The sequence below is a fragment of the Antennarius striatus genome, chromosome 18 (assembly GCF_040054535.1).
Source record: "Antennarius striatus isolate MH-2024 chromosome 18, ASM4005453v1, whole genome shotgun sequence".
NCBI classification, from domain to species: domain Eukaryota; kingdom Metazoa; phylum Chordata; class Actinopteri; order Lophiiformes; family Antennariidae; genus Antennarius; species Antennarius striatus.
This window is the reverse complement of record NC_090793.1, coordinates 14,351,603-14,374,377: the sequence shown is the minus strand read 5'-3', so window position 1 is coordinate 14,374,377 and position 22,775 is coordinate 14,351,603. Positions and strand designations below refer to the sequence as shown.

General features: G+C 39.1%; 1 protein-coding gene across 10 annotated transcripts in view; it reads left to right on the top strand.

Annotated features, from left to right (window-relative positions):
• LOC137611737 (receptor-type tyrosine-protein phosphatase F-like) overlaps positions 1-22,775 on the top strand; it is a 174,710-nt gene that overhangs the window by 90,042 nt on the left and 61,893 nt on the right. For all 10 annotated transcript variants that reach the window (XM_068339798.1, XM_068339797.1, XM_068339796.1 and 7 more), the window contains exons 5-8: positions 6,218-6,406; positions 13,357-13,467; positions 20,011-20,280; positions 21,066-21,647. In XM_068339798.1, coding sequence (XP_068195899.1) covers positions 6,218-6,406; positions 13,357-13,467; positions 20,011-20,280; positions 21,066-21,647 — 1,152 coding nt within the window. The remainder of the gene's footprint in view (positions 1-6,217; positions 6,407-13,356; positions 13,468-20,010; positions 20,281-21,065; positions 21,648-22,775) is intronic.

The window sequence follows — 22,775 nt, the reverse complement described above, 5'->3', positions numbered from 1 at the left end:
TTGCTGCACATGAAATTCACCTTCTTTCTTTCTTTTTTTTTTAGTTTTGGGAAGCAGATACCAGGGCATACTGAAATGGAAACAAGGCATCCTTGTTTTGCAGAAAAGCTCCCCCATTATGAAGGAACTGGGGTTTTTGGAGTATTTTCTTCCATTGAGATGAGTGTGTTTGAGCCGAGGGAAAATCGTTGGCTGACGTTAGTGTTGGATTGAGCTCCAGCAGCCTCCCAGTGGGACAGTAGGACAGGGACGGGTCTCTTCCAGCAGGACTCTGATTAGACCCATCACCCTAGCTGCCACGCTCCACTCACACTAGTAATTGGACCTGGCAGGAGGTTGGCATGCACCCTTCTCCTGCCCCCCTTCATCTCTTTCCTTATCCTGTACCTTTCAGTTTTTCTTCCTTTTTCTTTTCTCATCTCAATCAAATGTCACCTGGCTGTTGCAGCCAGGTGAAGTTTGAGTCACAACTGTTGAGTAACAACTTATTATTACAGAAGTTTAAGATTACTGTATATTTTTCTGCATTTAATTTAAAAAAATGTTATTTTAAATTTTATATACTGAATTGATCCCCAACAGGCAATTAGTGGCACACTCCAATTAGTGACATGTGCATATATATATATATATATATATATATATATATATATATATATATATATATATATATATATATATATATTGTGTGTACAGGCCCTGAATACACACACACATAGACACACACACAAGGGGCCTGTACGCGTGCAGGGGGAGGTAGAGTGGTGTGCAGCTTCTGCTTTGGTACGCCCAAATGACAAACTTGTAAGGGGGACGACGCCTTGCTCCAGGGGCGCCTCGGCAGTGCTCCGGAGGTGAGCTGACACCTCCCAGTGCAGGCTCACACTCCGGGTTTTTTTCGATGGGAGTGGGAATCAAACTGCCGATCTTAGAACATTGGACGACCCGCTCTACCACTGAGCCACTCGTCTCCGTTCACATTTTCCGTCAATGGTTTCCTATAACATCTGTACATTTAGTACTACTTCTTCTTGGTGTAATCAAATAACTTTATGCCCTCTCTTAAAACCATTCTGCTGCAACCATTGTGAAGAACTTCATCTGCTGAACTGCCCATATTGCTGTATGAGTTGTATGAGATAAGCAACTGCAGAGAGAACCATGGCTGACATTGATGCATACCTAGCTTTGCATCTGACTTGTCTGGCTTTGTCTTTGGCCATACTCATTTGCAAATCTTGCACATTCCTACTGCTATTTTTTTTTGCATCCACTGTATTTCTTGAGTCCCCTTAAATAGCACTCCTTTAAGACAAATTGGACCCTGAGTCCGATACATCTACTACCTATTTCATTCATCATGTAAAACTACACTGATGCTTTTGGAGTTAAAAATATAATGCACTGCATTGACGTTTTATTCTTTGTTTTTTGTTGCACAGTATTTGTCTTGGTAATGGAGAGCTTACGCGACATTATCACAGAGTTCTTGCTTTACTCATATTTTCCTGCCTGGACCAGACAGATGTGAAGATTTTTTGATGAATTACTCTCTAGCACAGAGGGCCTTTTTATTAAAACTGCCCTCTATCTTGACAAAAATCAACCTGCATTGCCTGCATTATTTTACTGGACTCGTGCCAAATTCCCCCGTCTTTTTTCACCTCCTTTTAAATAAAAGAGGACTGCACAAAGTCATGTTTTTGTCTTCCTAGGCTGATAGGTAGGGAGACAAGGCCAACCACATAGGAGGTTCTAGGAGCAGACAGAATCAAATATTACCTGGGATGTAAACAAGATTTTTGATGAACATGTACATAGAGAGAAATATCAATTATTTGAAGTCAAGGACGAGCAGCTTTAGAGAACTATTCTTTTTGATTTAAAAACAAAAAGTCACAGTTTTAGTATAATGTTAACATTACCAGTATATCTAAATTAAGAACTGTTAAAACTGCTAAGTCTTCAGCAAGAGATTGTAAAGGTTGGAAAAGTCTCTGTCTTTTAAAGGTTCAAAATGATTAAATCACTTTTAGGTTCCATGAATTAATTCTACCCAAATTAAATCTGACATTGTTTTACACTAATTTTAACAATTATCTCCTTTCCCTACTTACGCTGTTCCAAGACTTTCATAAGTATCCATTTTTTATGCTCCACTATGATATTGAAGCTGTTTGTGTTCTGCCTCCAACATATGTCTATATTATATAGATAGCTAGCCCTTCGTTCGACAAATACTTATTTTCAAATTGTTACACCAAGGAGAGTCACAGTGCACTTTCCAATTTAACATATGTGCTATGACAGAAATATCTGCCGGATGTAACAGCAGATCACCTGCAATGGAAAGGGAAGGTATTCAGAGTGTTTGTGCTTCCTGGTATGACAGAGCCAATGGTCGGTGTAGACCACCTTTGCGGTCTTTGACCGCAAAGGTGGTCTCTTCGGTTGGTTTGCATTTTCACATCCTTTACCTATAATCTTAATCCTAAATATTCAACAGGCAGCAATTAAAGAAAGCATGTTAATACCTGATGCTGATGTGTGCTTGTTTTTCAGGGAAGATATAATTTCACAAAGCACAATAGCATAAACAGCTTTTTCCACCATTAACTATTACAGTTTTTACAGACCGTTTCATTTCTGCAGGTCTAACTTAGAGTAAGTAGAACAAATCTTTACACATTTGCTGTGAAATATAGTATGACATGCTTTTCAGTCCCCCTCTGTACAATCCAAGGGTAACTGGCTTGATGCAACTGACAGGACTGTATTATGCCTCATTGAATCATTGTTTGCGCCATATATTTATTTGGTGTGGAGGGAAGAAAAATAGTTTTCTGGTTGAGAGATGGAATGATTTCAGGGATGTGTGTTAAATCTACAAACACTAGGAATCAGCAGAGAGCTATTAGACATACAATAGTTAATACTTAATTGTATTTATATCCACTTGTGATTATACATTGAATCTTCTTCTTCTTTTCTTTTCGGCTTTTCCCTTCAGGGGTCGCCACAGCGAATCAGTTGCCTCCATCTAACCCTGTCTTCTGCATCCTCTTCTTTCACAGCAGCTACCTTCATGTCCTCTTTCACAACATCCATAAACCTCCTCTTTGGTCTTCCTCTAGGCCTCCTGCCTTGGAGTTCAAAACTCAGCCAATATATTCACTATCTCTCCTCTGGACATGTCCAAACCATCTCAGTCTGGCCTCTGACTTTATCTCCAAAACCTCTACTGTGATTAGACATTGAATGATTGCATATTTATTTTAGTATTTTAAACATAATTTGGGCTTTCATATGAGCCATTTCTAAAACCAATGCATTAATTAAAGTCAGGTTATAAGCTGTTGTCTTTACAAAATGGATAAGTCAAAACACTTTTGTCGCTAAACACAAGCAGGTGAACCCACTCAATATGAGCATTAAAAAATTACATCCATGTCAGCAGCCACAAAGCTAGCCTCTCAAATGTGACATTCCCAATTAGAAAAGATGTCTTTGGTTCCCTTTCAGCTCAGTACTATTGAAGATTTTCCACACATTGCAACTTAAAAAGACCAAGAAATACATAGTTTGGCCTATCTTAAACTGTCTTTTTTAGCTGTCTTTTTTGTGTATTTTTTTATTTTGAAGGTTAGCAACAGAAAACTACAGAACTCACAGCAATAGTGGCAAACTGGACAGTGTGATGTCACTGTACTGTAGTTTTTTTGTGTGATGATTTAAAAAGGGATGTCTGAAAACAAATCCAGTATCGTTGAACAGGAAGTATGTCTTGCCACAAAGATGAGAGGCTTGGCATCAGTTACATGAGAATATGAGACTGTCCAGTGTATACGTATAGCACAAGGCTGAAAGGAGAAACAACGCTGCTTGTGATCAGAACAAAATACAACCCCCATGCATAGTCAAACTCCAGTCATATACGCTTGCATTAGGATTTTGGAGTCACACAAGCCAAGCGTGGAGTAAATGGAGAATGTCTCATTTGCTCCATTGGATTCCATCTTTCCAAGATACACGTTGCTGATCTAACTTTAGAGGCAAAAAAATAACAACATTCAGATACATCTCCACATTATACATGTCTTAAGATCACAGTCTGGCCATGCTGGTGGGATGACTAATAATGAAAGGGCGTTTACATAAAAAGTTGGGAGAAAGTTTTTGGTGTTTTTTTTTTTCCATGATAAATTTTACTAAACTTAAATCCATTTTAATGTCTTAATAGTCACAACCTTTTATTCAGTGGACTGTTTTGTAAAGGCTTATTAATTTTACTTCAGCAACTAAATTATTGAGGTGAGGACATTATTTTTTCAAATTTCTTTGATTACCAAATCTGTGTGTTCATTTAGTTAATTTCTGTGAGGCAAATGTCTTTTAGTTATTCCTAACCTGCAGATAGGTATTTTCTGATGGTGAACCAAATGCAAGAGCTACAATCATTAGCACTGTTTTGAGTGAGGATTCTATTGTAACTGTCTGCCCCCAAGGACACATTTACATGTGAGGATGGAGATGAAAGAGATAACAACTTTAAGAACAAGCTGATGAAAATAGTTCTTAAAGGCTGTCCTGTTTCCCCTTAATTAACGCTGTCCAGAGGTTAAATTAAGTTAAATTAAAAATCATACTACGTTTATGCCAAAACGGGAAATTCTCTTCACAATCACCAAATACTGTTAGACATGCACATATATACAGTATATATTGTATACAGGCCCCTGAACAAACACACAACACACAGGAGGCCTATTTGAATTCCATTAGTATGTACAGTATGTAAAGGGGGAGGCAGAGTGAAGGGTTGCGTGAGGGATTGCGCCCAAAGATTGGTAGAAGTCTGACTGGGGTTTTACAACACATTGTAAACAAATGCAACGGAATGTTTTATCAAAAGGAACTACATGCAAAAATATCAAACAATAATAAAGCAAGTAACTACATATAAGGTGGAGAAGTAAGTGTTTCAAGCATGCTTCCTTTTGTGAAGTTTAAAGAACCTCTAAATCATATACAATTGCTTTAAGAACATGGATCAGTCCTGGAGTATGTCTTGATTTGTTGCTGTAAATCTAGCTGGGAAAAAAAAAGCAAGTGCTTCTGAAAAAAAGACCAGGATTCTTAAATACTGTTATATACAAGTTTACATGTTCCAAACAGCGCTTTCAAAAAATGATTATGACTTGAGTATAAATCAGTCAGAATGGTGCGCTGTTACGCAGAGACGTGAATGAAACATAGTAGCACATTTGATTTCAAACATATGGCAATGTTGTTATTACTGAGCAATTTCTGTAATTTCCTCTCCTACAACTCAAATATTCTTTGTAAAAATAGAGTTAAAGAACTGATCTTTGTCAGGTTGAAACACTGCTGGGAAGACCGATGAGCAACAGTTAATAAACACTAATTAAGTTAGAGAAGAGTAACTATTGGACTGTCAGGGTTTACAGGGTTATTGACAAAACAACCAAGCAAGCAACCAAGCAAGCAAGGATAGATCCCGCCTCAATACCTATGGCTGAAATGCAAAAAACCCCAAAAACAAACACATAGGAGCTCTTTGATGATAATGTTAATAGGTACTGTAGATGCATCTTCCTTGTGACTCATGCTTCATGCCAAGGCTTAGCTCGAGGTGGTCTGTGACATATTATTCATATTTTCAATTCAAATAATATGTCAGTTTTTATTGGAGAGAATGAGAACCTTTCACTTTAGAATCCCACATTCTGAAGATTACATTTTTGTTTTGTCATGGATATGCATTTACATCCTTTTTGATGAGTTGGATTATTCAAATAGGCTTGTTTAGCTCGCCTAAGGCAGTTTATTTATGCATGTGTGTCCAGAGGCAGATTGCAACTATCCTTCCCCTATTTAAACTGAGACTTCCCATGCCATGTTATAAGCCCACTATGATAATCAATTAGAGATAATTTGAAATCCAACTTGTACCAGCTCTTCCATTCCCCAGTAGCATATTTTGTTCATGCATTAATTCATGTGTTTTGGGATGTCATTACTCAATTTGTAGCACCTTAAATGTATTTGACCTTTTTCTAACACTCCTATGTCTTTACCAGAACAACAAATTGCACACAATGCCTTTCAAAGAAATAAAGTGCCTATTTTTGTCCGAACAAAAATGTAATTATTATTTTGTAGGATATACTAAAAACCTGCCTTTTTACATTTTCAGAAAACCAGATCCCACATGGCTTCCCCACCATTGATATGGGTCCCCAGGTGAAGGTGGTTGAAAGGACCAGAACAGCCACTATGCTATGTGCTGCCAGTGGAAATCCGGACCCAGAGATCTTCTGGTTCAAGGACATGCGTCCTGTGGACATCAGCAGCAGTAATGGACGCATAAAACAACTTCGCTCAGGTACAGTTTGATTTGGTCAAATTTAATGTTTTATGGTTTATAGTTAACTCTATATGACATGTATGAAAAACATGTTTGTTCTGTTCTCTACATATACAGTATATAGTGGTCCTCCCTAACCCTAACAACTCCTAAAATTTGGAAAACAAACGGATCCTGTATCAACTGTACAGCCCACACACTCTTGAAACAAGTCAAAAATTACCTGTTTAGGATCACTCCTGTCGAGAATGTCTTTGCTCAGCGACAGACACGAAAAGTTCTGGAAGTCAGCTTGCATTTGGCTAACTAGTTTGTTCCGCTTCGGTCTGTGTATGTGTAACCTGCGTGTGTATGTGTGCGTGTATGTTCTCGTACAGTGTCTCCTCCAGTTTATAGCAAACACATGCATACACACACATACCACATTTTTATCTTATTTACAGTTGCTTGATGAGTACGATGAAGTCGAGAAGGGGGAGATGAGTGTTAGAGGTGCTGGTATGGAGTGCTGCTTGGCATGGGCTGCAGCAGAAAGAGGAACTCGTCAGATGCAGTGCGCGGTTTAAAAAAACGAACATATGAACATAATACAGCATCTTAGGAACATTTAGAAATCATTGAACAATTGTTCGTATCTTGTGGAGCACCTGGTACATCAATCAGAATCAGCGTGCTTTATAGATACCTGAGGAAGGAATTTATTTTACTTAAACTGCTCCAGAAAAAAAACATACAGAATGTCAAAATAAGGATAATTTAAGAATGAAGCTAAAAGGAAATTGTAATAAATACAGAATAGATGAGAGAATAATTATGTACAGTTTTTAGTGTCCTAGCTTCCATTCGTCCTCCATTCGTCCTCCCCCTCACTGCGACGTAGGGTTAGTAGAAAGAAATTATGTATGGACGGAATCCAACAGTTCAGTGTAGTTCATGAGAACAGCAATTACAAGTTATATAATGAAAAATGAGAGAGAAAAATAAGAGAAATACCTAAGTAGTAACAAAGTTTAAAAAGTAAAAGCTAGCGGAGCAGCCAACATGCACGGTGGTGCATGCGCACTTATGCGCGTCCACATAAATACAGTATTATTCCAAGCTACCATTAGCCACAATAGTGGGGTGTGTACTCTTTAGCATTTAATGGCCAGCCCAGAAAAACAGCCGGCTCTACTGGGGGGTTCATTTCAGCAACTTTCAGACAGTTGAAATCCAGGACCACAGATCGGTTTGGAGCAATACATTTCAAATGCAATGTAATTGGACATCTGGTAGCTGTGTGAAATTAATTAAAAAGAGTATAATATTGGGCCTCTAAATATTACAAATACGTATCAACAGACATAAGTCTTGGTTTGTAAAATATAGGGAAATACGTTTTGTTATCATGTCAGGCTTTGTTGATTCCCTGTCCTGGAAGACTATATTGTATTTGTACTCAAAGTTTTTCACTTTGAAAAGTTTGGTAAAGGATTTTCCACATGACTATGAAAGCTACTTCTAAGGGAACACAGAAGTTCAATAATGTTGGTCTGGCATTTTTCAAGTCTTTGGCAGTGATGCATGGGCTTGTAACATTTAAAAGTAAAGAAAGATAATTTTTCACTGCATTAAATAATCCTTAATCCCTTTTTAAGCATGCAGCTGGGTGACAATGAGACCTACAGATAATGCATTAGATAGGATTCAGCCTTGCAAAAAGGAAAAAAAAAATCAATGAGGTGCCCTTTGTTCACATTAGCAGTCCACTTGATTTGAAAACAGTGCTTGTCTGACCTGGATTACACAGAAAAGGTGGAAAGATTAGTGGCATTTGACCAGGTTCAGTCGTGTCATTTCTGTCTGAACCATCCTCACTTGGAGAGAGTCAAGTCAGGCAGCAGGTCTAAGGCTCTAAAGATTAAAAATTGGAAGTATTCTATAAAAGGCCTGGTGCTCAAGCTGCCTGCTGGAAGCTGAATACAGGTCACTAGGGCACAACCACTATTCACTGTCCTTATTGTGGCAGTGTTAAAAAAGTGTCTCTGCCACAAACAACCTAAATTAGACACAGATGTTTTTAACAAATTCCATCCTAACACAACTGCTGTTTCGTAATATTTCTTACGAGAATAAAATTGTGCTAAAACAGATTTTTTTTTATTTAACATCTTGTAACAAACATTTAATTATTTTTATTTCTTGTAATTAGACTGCCTGAAAATCTGCTATGTAATTCCCATCCAGACAAGCAATTCATTTTATCCACAGCCCTTTACTTGACCACTACTGACATGTCAGGATTTATACTACTGTGCATGACATGAAATTAGGCCAATTTTGTGAGCAGTAACGCATAATAATTTGCTGTTGCAGTGTAGCAGACAGGGTACTTTTTAATGCAACACAAGCTTAATTCTGAATGAGTACACTGACACTTTATTTTTTCAAACATCTCTGTCATTCACTATGCAGAGATTCTAACTTCTTTCTCATGTTTTTTTTACCACTGACCTGAATACTTTTTCCTGTGCATTGCTGTATTTCTGGGTTTCTTTCATTTCTCTGACTCATTTTGCTAATTGCTTTCTGCTCAACTAGCATTTATTGAGAATGAGGGATCATCTTAAAAACCTTACAAAAACTAAATCTGTGAAGTGATTCCTGCTGTAACTGTTACAGGTAACATCATATTTCCAACTGTTTATCTTTCAGAAATGGGCAGAGCTCAAGGGCCGTGTTTTTTTGTTCATTTACAATAAATCATACTCAGTTTAAAATGTATTTTTAACTTATGACATTGACAAGTTCCCTGAAGTTTTTCACATTGTATTTTTAGATGACACCTGCTTCATTTTTATTTATTTTTTTAATCTCTGGCCGTGTTTTGACTGCCACTGTTGTAAGTGGATAGCTAACTAATCTCTCAACCCTTTTTGCATCACAATTACTCCCTCATAGGTGGTACGCCAATTAGAGGTAAGGATGATGAAGTGTGTTGAAAATTATCACATCCACACCATTCCCTCACATTCATATCAGACCCCTACATTCCCCTCAAATGCCAAATCACATGGTTCATCCATGCTCTTAGCACCAGCCCTTCCACTCTGCCTTTTGTCCATCCCAGCGTGTTCCGTCTGCTGTCTTCTCCTTAACAAACAAATGAACACCAACTTCAGGAGAATGGAAATAGGCATTTGCCACAGATTTTTAATTAACTTTGTTGAATTTGTTTGATGAATTTTTTGGAAGAGTACTTTTAGTATCTGATATGTAGTGTAGACTTAATTTTGTATTTTGGCATTTAATGTCTACTCTATTTTAATTTCCCACCATGTTTACTGTATACTCAAAAACTACTGTAATCTGCTTTAAGTCAGTGTTTCTCCACACACACTTGCACCTCTGGTCCCTTTGCACAAGAACCATGGCTTGTGTTTTGTTTTGTTTTTTCACTAGTGACTCTTTCACAGCATTTTAATCACACATGAAGTAGGGTTGTTATTAATGATCAAGCAGTTCAAGCTATCATGGTGCCAGTATGATACTAATATGCCTAAAAAATTAAAGACTATGCCACCATCAGTCCATTTACTGGAAGGATCTAACACTACACTATGCTTATTTAAAATTAAACAAATGTGAAATGGGGTCTACTTCCATTTAAAACACAGGGTAGCCCACACAATCTGTGGAGGGTGGCACACAATGTTTTTGTAAGAGTGAAAGGGGTACACCACACCAAAAGTAGAAAATTAATCAGTTGCTGAAAATGTTATGGTGGATTGCCATATATAGATGTACATGCAATTCTGGAAATATAAAAGTAAGTTGAAGGTGTATTCTTGGAAATTATCACAAATGTTCAAATTTCCCTCTAATCCTTAAAAATTTTGTGAACACATGCTTTCACTCAAAGCAAACATTGTTTCAGTTTCAACCTCTGCTCTTGTTTTTACCAAAAGAGGTGAATCCTTGCAGTTTTTAAGTAAAGACCATATATATATATATATATATATATATATATATATATATATATATATATATATATATATATATATATATATATATATATATATATACCACCATATATATGAGGTCAATATCTACCACAGTAGATCTGACCCAAGGTGCAGGCTATGTAAAGGAGCCCCAGAGTCAGTCCAGCATGTGGTAGCAGGGTGTAAGATGGCTCGCCAGCTCAGCATACATGGAAAGGCACAACCAAGTAGCTGTGATAGTGTACAGGAACATATGTACCCAGTATGGACTAGAAGTACCCAACCCTGAGGTTGTACACTAAGCGGAAAGAGGGAGGCCGAGGACTAGTGAGCATCATAGCCAATGTCCAGGATGAAAATCCAAGAATACATCAGGAAAATGGCCCCAAAAGATGAACTGTTCAGTGAATGCCTCAGAGAGCAGAAACCTGATGAGGCAGAGGAGGAGACAACATTGAGGGCCAAGCCCCTACGCTGAATGTACCACTGTCACATAGAGGAAGGTGCTGATATCAAGAAGATCTACCAATGGCTGGACAAAGCTGGACTAGCAGACAGAGGCACTGATCATGGCAGCACAAGAACAGGCCCTAAGTACAAGAGCAATAGAGGCCAATATCTACCACAGTAGATCTGACCCAAGGTGCAGGCTATGTAAATAAGCCCCAGAGACAGTCCATCATGTCTTAGCAGGGTGTAAGATGCTGCCCGAGTCAGCATACATGGAGAGGCACAACCAAGTAGCTGTGATAATGTACAGGAACATCTGTACCCAGTATAGACTAGAAGTATCCAATTCCCAGTGGGACATACCACCAAAGGTGATTGAGAACAACAAGGCTAAGATCCTGTGGGACTTCAGCTTCCACACTGACAAACAGATGCTGACTAACCAACCGGACATAGTGGTGGTGGACAAAGAGCAGAAGAGAGCAGTGGTGATAGATGTGGCGATTCCAGTTGATGCCAACATTAGGAAGAAGGAACATGAAAAGATTGAGAAATATCAAGGGTTGAAAGAACAGCTGGAAGATATGTGAAAGATCAAGGTTATCGTGGTCCCTGTGGTAATAGGAGCACTTGGGGGAGTGACCCCCCAAACTGGAAGAGTGGCTCCAGCAGATTCCTGGAAGAACATCTGAAGCCTAAATCCAGAAGAGCACAGTCCTATGAACAGCTAAGATACTGCATAGAACCCTTAGACTCGCAGGCCTCTGGTAGAGGACCCGAGCTTGAGGATGTTGCACAGATACCACCCTACAAGGGTGAGACGGCAAATTAATAAATAAAAAAGATGTCCCTCTCCCCCATTTCTTATGAGTTAGGGCAGCCTTATGGAAGTGTCTGTTCAGTTCTCTCATTTCTGCATAGTGGCTGATGTAATGACATTGTAGAAAAAATTACCTATGTTTGAGCAGTTGGAAGTAATTGAATAGGTTTGGCATAGAATCTATTGACAACTGCCATAGCGGTAACCTTTTCAATTCTTGCAGCACTCACACTGTTTTCTCCCATGAGAGAATGGACAGATTGACAGATTGGTGACAACAGTATTAGTATGCAGGTGCATGTCAGTGCTGAATCAGACAGCAATGAGCACAACTTGCAGAGCAAACATCTTGGAGCGATGTGTTGTCATGAGATCTAAGGTCGTTTTACCACAAGTCACTGCCCCACCCTTTTTCATTTCTCTTTTTAGGCCTTGTCTTGATTCGAGTCCCCTTGGTTGGTGGTGAAGCTGTTTGTTATATTCATCTCATACTGCATGATATGGAGAAAAACATATCCTGATATCATTTTATGTTACGTATTTTTGTCATTTTGAAAACTGCTTAGTGGCCCATTGCCTTTCATGCTCACACCATGCTGTTTTGAGACGTGATAAATGCTGTCACTGTTTGTGACATACATCTATGTGCTGCAGGGACAGATAGTTTTGTTTTTTAAATATATTTATTGAGTTCATGGGATGCAGGTAAGATGTCGTTCACTTTTCATTTCACTTATTACAACTCCTCTCGTCTGTCAGTAATATGCATTCCAATGACAATATGATGGTTTTTGACTTGGGATATTAAAATAACCAGACCAAGACGGGTCTTCTGGGCTTTAGTGCTTTATTAGAAACAACACGTTAGTCTTCTTCTTGATGACTGCAGATATTTAGGATTATGGAAACTAATCTCAGCCATCCTGCAAAGAATTATCTCACTTGAGGGCTACAGTAAGACTCGGTCCAATAGTTTAACTTCACTGCTAAATTTATACTCAATAAAAGATAAGAGAACCTGTTGAACTGGCTTTGCATCAGAATTTTAGGGCATCAAGCAAAATAATGACTTCTAGGAACAGTTAACTGATTATTTTTTGTTAAATGTTTATATTTTTATTTGATTTCAACAATAGGGGTAACTGGAAATTTTTACTCTCAGAACTGTCAAAACGCTATTTCAGTAACAATTCTCCTGAGATTCACCACTACAAATAGTGACCTTTGGTAAACAATAGATCACAAAGTTTTGTATATTATGCAGCAGTTTTATTATTTATTTAAATATTGTATGCCCTCATTTGTGTTTGTTGTGGTTATTTTCAATTAAAGCTGGGCTTGGTCCCAAAATGTGTTAAAGGTAGATAACCCTCCATGACACAAACTATGTGTGAGTTATTTCATTATACACAAGTCTTAATTATACTGTGATTGTTGTGACATATTATTCGGATGATTAATTCACCTTCATTCTTTGTCTTTTTTTTCATTAACACAACCAGACTAAATTACTGTTTTACCAGCAAAAGCATCTGATAGTTTATGATGCATTTTCATGACAAAATTGTGTCATCTGTGAGATTTAATTACACATGAACAGGGTTAGACTAGTTGACTTATGATTCTAGCAAGTCATTGTTATATATCATATGCTTTCATTTCATGTATATATAAATGTCATACAAGACAGCTAAATTTGTTAATCCTCAATACAGGAGCTCTGCAAATTGAGAACAGCGAGGAGTCTGACCAAGGAAAGTATGAATGTGTTGCCATGAACAGTGCTGGGACCCGATACTCCTCACCTGCCAATCTCTACGTACGAGGTAAAGTCAAATTTACTCTGTCTTTCTTATCTGGCATATCAGATACCACAAACAACTTCACAGCCCTGTAAAGTTTATTGTCTATTTTATGCTTAATGTCATTCACTCTACCGGCTGTCAATTTTAATAACTGTTTCTCTTTCTTTTTGGGGCAGCTGTAGCTCAGGCCACTTGGGCTGGGGGCGGGAGGGTAGCTGGTTCAAGGCCCATGTGGATCAAAAACATTTGGAGTGTGAACTGGCAGTGGAAGGTGCCAGTTAACCTCCTGGGCTCCATTCACCTACAAGTTGCGCATTGGGCACACCAATAAACTTCAAATTCTTATTCTTAAGAACCTTCACCTTCCATAGTTAATCCAGTGAAATCGTTTTGGGGTTTTTTCAGTTGTTCAGGATTGTTGAGGCCATTCTCTTAATGTGTGGGCAGTTTACAGGCTGTTTATGATTGACATCTTCATTTTCCTGATAGCCTTTTAGCAACTGTCAAGGTAGAAGAAAAGAAAAATCACACCTACTGGTGCACTGAGCAATTTCCAAAATATCTCAGCCTGCCGTCAACCTCTTCAGAGTTCCAATTATACTGAAAAAGTAAACATTCTTGTGGAAAGAAAAAGGAACTTGAAGGGTCTTTGATTGTATGTAATTCCACATGTGCTGACCACATTTATACCACTTCTCTCTCTGTTTTTCTCTCCTTCAGCCAAGTCCCCAACCATTACTTCTTCTTTGCTTTCCCTCCCATACAAATTAGCTAAACTTAACCTCTTGTTTGGATGTGAACTCGACCAGGTGCAGCTTCTGTAATAACAGCTGCATTGAAACAGTTTCCTCCACTGGTTTTGACAATCCTGCCAGGCCTCCTTTCTTTTTTTTATTTCGACTGTGTCCAAAGGCTCCATTCTCCCCCGGGCACAATGCTGATCTCCTAGAGGCACTGGGTTTCTGGAGTTTCAAGGTTTGTTTTTGTTTTGGTATGTCTGTGAGCAGACTATTGCAGGGCTATGGATGCATTGTGCCCATCCTGAAAAAAGGCTGGTATAGGGGAGAGAGCAGTCTAGGTCAGCCTCTGTGAATAACACCACCATGCCAAATGTTCATGAAACAGAATGGCTGTTCGATGTGCTCAGAGGGGGTGGGGTGTGAGTGAAAGTCTCAGGGTAAATAAGTCACTCAACTATAAATTTCTAATTGTATTAAAAATACATGCATCCTCTTATATCACAGTCTTTTGTTGATGGATGATTCCATTGTCTGAATTTACCTTCCTTCAAGATAAAATAAGAAAGCGAGTTTCTAGTGTGTCCCCTTGAACCCAGATAGAAAATTATATACTTCCATGTAGGAAATGGAAAATTGAATTAAGATTCTATTTTTTCCCCAACAAAATGTCCTACTCATGTTTATCTGTTTAGAAAAAAAATACCGAATATGACAGAACCTCCACCTAGATCAGAGGAGCTGAAACTAGAAACCATCCTTGAAGAACACAGTGACATCCTAGTTACTGATTAAACACTGTGGTTTCCAGAGGGTTTAGATCTTAAATCTTGGCGGGGGAAAGTAGACAGACAAACAGCAAAGGCAAGAAAGGGATGTGTTTCTTGTCTGTTAATCGGGGCATGTCTGTCATGTGTGCAAATGCAGCCTTTTCTTTCACACAGAAGTAATTACAGTAGTTGTGTGGCGTGGCGCCAGCAGGGCCCCCAGGCCCATCCAGTCAGTAACACCACCCAGGTAGCTGTCAACCCGTTGGCCCCAACACGATTTTCTTCCAGGCTCTACACCACTGGAGAGACAGAAATCAAACCAGCCGTAACCTTTTAGAAGTATTCGTGTCTGGGGTGGAGAACAAAGGCTCTACAGCTATTTTGTTTCGTCTTTGTTAATGTTGCCAGAGTGAGGAGATGAGACCTGAGACTGAGCCATTACCGGGTAGCTTGATTGGATTTAAAGCATGAGGAGCTCAAGACAAGTGGCCTTTGACATATCTCTCCTCCTTTACTGTTGTTATGTATTTTTTGTTTAATTTATCAGACACCAGAGGGGGGATTTCGGAGCTTGCAACACCTGCTTTCATATCCGTAAATATGATAAGCTTTGGACGCAAATGTTATACATACTGTAAGCGCAAAAATCTACACTCTTTGTTTATAGATTGTGAAAATTTGGGTCCGAACTTCCGGCACCTTCCAAGATTCATAGGATTCAGAGGATTTGTTGGTTAAAAATGCTATTGACTACTACTTGAAGAGATATGTAAGAGTGTTTACCTTTGGATAATAAACTATTCTGGTATTATTATCTATAAATGTCCTTCAAACATTCACTAACATCCAAAGACAGATTCAGCACTGTCAGACTTTTATGTGCTCATTATGGGTTGGTGTTTTATGTCTGTGAATGTGTTTGGTTTCTTTTTCCACTGTCTCATAGCTTGATTCAACGCCTTTCTGCAGGTACAAACATGCTTTCAGCACCACCTTGTTTTGACATTGTATAGTCATTGGAGACTGATGTCCTCATGTTTCGTCTTTGGAGTGGGGGAGGCTGGCTATAGGAGACGTGCGGGTGCACACAGAATTTTTTTTGCCCACATGTTTCTGTCCATGTCACATCCCATCCATTAAGTGTGAATATTTTTCTCTATGTAGGCAGTCACATGTGCAACTCTGATTGCATTTGTGACCCTGCTTGTGAAGTGGACTCCATCAGTGTGGGGAGAATCACAAAAGTCCAGTGATTTTGTATGAGTGCTCATTTGTCAAGTGTTTATACCATATTGGTGGTGGCATGTCAGCTTTTGCCTCCTGGCACTCCTTCATATCCGTGTGACATGTCAATATGTCATAGAGACAAAACAGCTGTAGTCAGGCCTTAACAAATATCTTCATGCTGTTCTTTCTGTGTGAATGTGTTTACCTTTGGGAGGGAAACTGGAGTACATTTTTAAAGAAAAAAGTGCACACGTTCTTTAATATGCCAAGTACTCTCTTTGTGAGAATTTTGACAAATGCATGTCTTAATTGCAAAACCTTATAATAACAATGCCAGTTTCCCCCCCTGGTACTCTGTTAATATATCATTTTGTCAATCTGTGCTGTGTCACTGAAGTCCACTGTGTCTATGGAAGCACTGTTCTGTTTCACTGTGTTGTTTTCCTCTCCACTTTGTATCTTTTAACTCCATTGCTCACCTCCATCAAATCACTTCATCCTCAAACAGATCAGCGTGGAGGTTTGTCAGTTTCACTTTTATTCCCCCACCCCCTTTTAGTTTGATTATGTATTTTAGTGAGGTCAAATATCCTTCCCAGCAACTTCAATAAAGACACCAATATCACTTTTCTACAATACTCGTACTAATCACATGAACCTCTTGTGTATCATAGTGTAAGTTTTTCTTTTGTCTGCCTCTTTGCACGCATCCTTGTCTTGCATGCCTTTCAATTCCGCTCCCCTAACCTGTGTTATGATGAGCCTTGCCAAGACACACAACACCTTGTGTAGTTTGCTTATGTCATTGATCTCTGTTTTGCTGTGTAGTAGTGGATCTTCCTACCGCACCCATATTGTCACTGTCAACCACATTGACCAAAAACACTATAGTTCACCTTTCGTTCTCAGATTTTCCATCTAAAATGCTCGGCCTGTCTGAGGTTTTTTATGTATTACTTGGATATTCAGGTGAAAGCTAGATTTGTCAGGTGTGTAGGCAGTAACGCCACTGGTCTACCACTGAGGGGCATGGTTATAAGAACTCACAAAGCCTTTCTCTGGAGATTATATCTGTTTCACTACTATGGACATCTGCTGCCAAGAGACTGAAGGCAGTGATAACCGCATGTTAGTCTAATGAGAAAGTCCTCTCCCCATTTCATACGTTGATGTAGCAAGGGGTTCTGTAGGAAAGATAACTGTCATTTCTCATTACGGTAAATACTTGTTGTTGCAACGAATCAATAAATAAAAGCAAGTTTCCAGACACATCCTCTATGTACAGTTCATGAATGAGTACAATGTTCGAGAGAGATAATGTTTCAAAAGCAATCTCTTTACTAGTACCATCTGTGAAACACTGCAGTGGAAAGAGCTGACTTATAGAATATTTAAGAATGACTTGGCAGTGTGCTGACAGGGGGATGATCAACCATCATGGTTGCCCTGCGGTGCTGCCAGGAAGTTTGGGAACCCACTGACTCTGTGCCAGTTTGTGAAGATATTGATTGGTTGAACAGGTTCTTCTGTCCTTGGACACTTTGTCAAGGCACTTAAATTTATAGGTATCCAGCAAGCAGGCAGGCAGAGAGGAGACAGGGCTTATTTTGTGGTTTTGATAGAGTCCCACACCCCATCTCTCAAAGCGGCTCTCAATAGGAGAGAGGCTTCGGGTGAATCGATAACAATTACCTGCCCTCTAGTCATTTTGTTCCACAGCACCTCTCCAAACTTAACCGCACGGCATGAATTATTCACACCATTAAGTGTTCTGTATACATGGATCCCATTGACTGACTGCTCTTAGCACTGTTTAGTCTATGGGATCATGAAAGAACAGATTCTTTGAGCTAAATGGCTTTACATTAGGGCTGTGTCTCTCAGGTTTCTCTTTTTCAGGAGTGTATGTTGTGCAGAATAGTTTCACTTAGAGTGCTTTGCAATTGTGTGAGAAGACACAGGTGGAGTAAGTCTGCCATGCATTAGTTATACTGGAAATCGTATATTCATTTAATGACAAAATTGTGACACGTTCTGTCTTGATTATTTCTTCCCTTTCATGGCATTCTAAAGCATGTGATCCCATCCCATACCTTTCCCCAGTTGTTGTGCATGATTTCCCTGAGAATGTGGTCCCTGTCCTGTTCCCAGGCTGGTAACCACACTTGGGCTATCCAGTCATGGCATTCAAAAAATCTGCCATTTGCCTCTGAAACCCAGGAAGCAAATTTTATGGCTTTTTGAACAAATCATATGTTCATCGGAACTGATTTACCTGTAACTGTCCAAAAAGTTCATTTCTCATGAAAAATTAACTGTATTTCTCAGATATTGGGTGGAAGAGACCAAAAAAAAACCCTGTAAAGTTTGAAAAAATACCCAATTCAGTGTGCTTTGTTGGCCAGATATCAATAGTTTCACAAGCATTCAAGCCAAATTGTGTAAGACTAGATTACTGTATTAATGATAATGTCTTGATATTTTACAAAGGGAAAAGGCAGTAGCAAGTCTATGTATAGCAACTCAATTACTTTTGAAAAAAAATTAGATTAATGTGAACCTCCACCCTGTTATTATATAATATATTCCAGAGAACCTGCCTTTTCCTGACTGAAATTAACACTGTGTGTGTGTGTGTGTGTGTGTGTGTGTGTGTGTGTGTGTGTGTGTGTGTGTGTGTGTGTGTGTGTGTGTGTGTGTGTGTGTGTGTGTGTGTGTGTGTGTGTGTGTGTGTGTGTGTGTTCATTTCACCATGTAATCTGAGGCATAACAAGCATTGCAATGTGCGTAGTTACATGTTCTGGCTCAAATTAATTTGAGGAGGGAGGGGTTAAGGGTGGTGGGAAAAGATGGTGGGGGAGATTAATTTGAAAATTAATGACAATTACTTAAAGTTACAGTTGAGTTTTTCTCCCAAACAAACTTAGTTGTTGAGTTTTAGAAGAAACAAGTGTCATTTCTGCAGGATAATTTTTTGCCATTGTGTTTTCTTGATATAGTGGGTCCTCAGCATGGAGGTAAATATTTGCCTTTGCTTCACTGTTTTCATAATTATGATTAAAGAAGTCAGCGTCTCCCTCCTTCATACAGTATCTTCAGCACATATTTTGGTAGGATTCAGCACACAATTTTTTTATGGACAGTCACCTGATTTTTTTTTTGCTGCAATTTGGATTTGTTGGCAAAAGTTTCCAAAAAAGAATTTAAGTGTGCAAATATGGCTGGCATTTATTGTGTATCTTTATTTAAACAGAAAACAAGTCATATGTAAATCTTAGTTGCCTGTTTATTCCGGGCCAGCTTTTCAGTATTGCATGGAACCTCTGCTTCAGTGTTGGCCTTGTCCCCAGTGACATCAGTGGGCCCTCGTCTCCATGGGAACCCATTTTAATGTCAGCCTATCTGCATATCAGAACTGCACAAAGAGAGGGAGAGAGAGTGAGAAAGACAGTCTGAAAAGAAGGAGCCAGGGAAAGGGATTAAAAATCAAGCAAACGCCATCTCCACAGGGTCCCTCAATGATGAAACTCCTACAAACAACTGACAGTTTGACAAAAGAGGGCCAAACATAGTCACCGGGAAAACAGCTTTTTTTTTTTTTTTGCTACATTGCCTTTTGTAGGCAAATTAAAATAAAATAATCTCTAGAAGGTTTCTTTTTCTTATAGTCCTATTATCAGCACTCTATTTACCTAGCTTTTACGGGTTAGCTTTTATCCTTCTTGTGCTCTATTTCACTCCTGAAGTCACAAGAAAAACCCATTCCCTTAACATTGTACACCCTACCGTATGTAATGACTATTTTCTCCTGATCCTCTTCATCCTTTTAGTGCGAAGAGTCCCACCGAGATTCTCCATTCCCCCCACCAATCAAGAGGTGATGCCAGGTGGAAACGTCAACCTGACATGTGTGGCAGTGGGCTCGCCAATGCCGTATGTCAAGTGGATGATGGGCCAGGTGGACCTGACCATAGAAGAAGAGATGCCGATGGGACGCATTGTGCTAGAGGTCACCAACATACGCGAGTCAGCGAATTACACCTGCGTCGCCATCTCATTACTGGGCACGATAGAAGCTACTGCTCAGGTTACTGTCAAAGGTGAGAACCACACTTGAAGTTGTTGTTTTAGTGATGTGAACTGTGTTTCTGATTTTTGCCAAGCATAAGGTATGAATTACTTTAAAATATATTATTTAATGACAAAAAGCCACTTTGAAATTGTCTCTTTTTTTATAAATAACCAATTGTGCTGCCTCCTTTTTTTGTGTTGATCTTAAAAGGTAAAAAGTAATTCTCTCATTGTTTTTGGCAATTATCATTGATGTCAGGGTTTGGATGTCTTTCTTTCTTCATGTCTGCTGAACTTTTTCTTCGGAACTGTTACTATGTGGCTTACTATTATTGTGTTGTGTTTTTGCAGCGTCTCTTATCAATTATTGTTTGTATTGATTCATGTTTTCACTGTTGGTAATTGATACACAAATTGTTACAGGTCATGTAGAGAGGTCACAGCCAAACCCTCTTCAAAATGAGCCACAAAGAAGATCCTCATTTCTGTTTGTAATTTAGTGGAAACTACAATGAGTTCTCTTGCAATTTTCTTCTATTGTTAATAATGACCAATCCATTCCAGTCTTGTTCTTCTATTCATTTCAGGTTGTTTTTTTCAGACAGCACTATGAGAACTAGCCTATGAAACATTAATTTCAGTCATTTCAGTGTTATGAGTTCCACAATAGGGACAACAGCAACAATGTATTACCAACAGATGATTTTTATTTTTGTATGCCTACATTTTGAGAATGTGTCAAAAAATTCAGATGAAAATAAAATCCTAAAATTCAGTTTTCATCACAGCTAATATCCTTCTTCTCCCTCCTCAGCATTGCCAAAGCCCCCCGCTTCCCTAATTGTGACTGAGACCACAGCCACCAGTGTGACTCTCACCTGGGACTCTGGAAACCCAGAGCCTGTCGCTTACTACATGATCCAGTATAGAGCCAAGTCATCAGACAATGGCTTCCAGGAAGTTGAAGGAGTGGCAACTACCCGATATAGCATTGGTGGACTCAGCCCCTATTCTGAGTATGAGTTTCGTGTCATGGCTGTCAACAACATTGGCCGTGGACCACCCAGTGACCCTGTGGAGACACGCACTGGAGAACAGGCCCCTTCCTCCCCACCTCTGTTCGTTCAAGCACGCATGCTGAGTGACACTACAATGCTTGTCCAGTGGGAACCACCAGAGGAACCCAACGGACGAATCAGGGGCTATCGTATCTACTATAGCTCTGATTTGACGGCTCCACTTAGTGCCTGGGAGAAGCACAATACACATGAAAGCAGTCTTACTACAATCCCAGGCCTGATTCCTGACATAACCTACAGCCTCCGGGTGCTGGGTTTCACTTCTGTCGGTGATGGCCCACCTTCAGACATCCTGCTTGTCAAAACTCAAAAAGGAGGTGAGCAAACAACCTCTAGGTTGTGAGGTAATACAAGCTTAATAAAAGCTTGTACAGGCAAACCTCGGTTTCCGACCACAATTCATTCTGGAAGGCTGTTCGAATAGCGATTTTTCAAATTCCAAATACATTTTTCCCATTACAAATAATGTAAATGGTCTTAATCCGTTCCAAGATGCTAGAAAACTACCTTTTTTCAACATGTTATTTCATAATGTCATTTACATATCAAATTGTATAGTAATGAAACATTAAAGAAATGTAAAAGAAAGCAAACACAAGAAAGAAAGAAAGAAAAAAAAACCCGACGTAATCAGGTTAGCCTAAGGTACGAGTTACCATCGTCTTTTGGACAGAAGTTTACGGTACCGTAACTCGTACCATAGGCAATGAAACGCAAATTAAGTGAAAAATTATTTAAATTAGCGAGAAATAATAATAATAATAATAATAATAATAATGGATTAGATTTATATAGCACTTTTCTGGACACTAAAAGACGCTTTTACATTGGATCTATTATTCATTCACTCCTCATTCATACTTGGTGATGGTAGACTACGTGTGTAGCCACAGCTGTCCTGGGGCAGACTGATGGAGGCGTGGCTGCCAATCTGCGCCTACAGCCCCGCCGACCACCACCGAAACAATCACACACATTCACACACAGGCGAGTGCCCCACTGGAGGTATGGAGGGTAAAGTATCTTGCCCAAGGACACAACGACAAATGACTCGGAGGGAGCGGGAATCGAACCGTCGATCTTAAATCATTGGACGACCCACGATACCACTGAGCCACAGTCGACCCAAAAAGGTGTTCGTTTTGCATTCGACTTCCAAATATTGTTCAACTTCTAAGACAAAAAAATTCCGAATTTTTTGGTCGAATTCCAATTTGTTCGATGTCTAAAGCGTTCGAAAACCAAGGTTTGCTTGTATTAAGCTTGTATATGAAGGTGATGAATGTTATTTAGCCAACATGTATGTTTCTACAACTAGTATGTGCATGATGCTATTTGCGTAGTTTATTTTTGTAATTCAAATGTCTTATCCTACAGTCAATTTTGGAGATGAAATTATTGCTGCTAATACTTCAGAGGGCATTTAGCTGAAATAATGTGCGTTA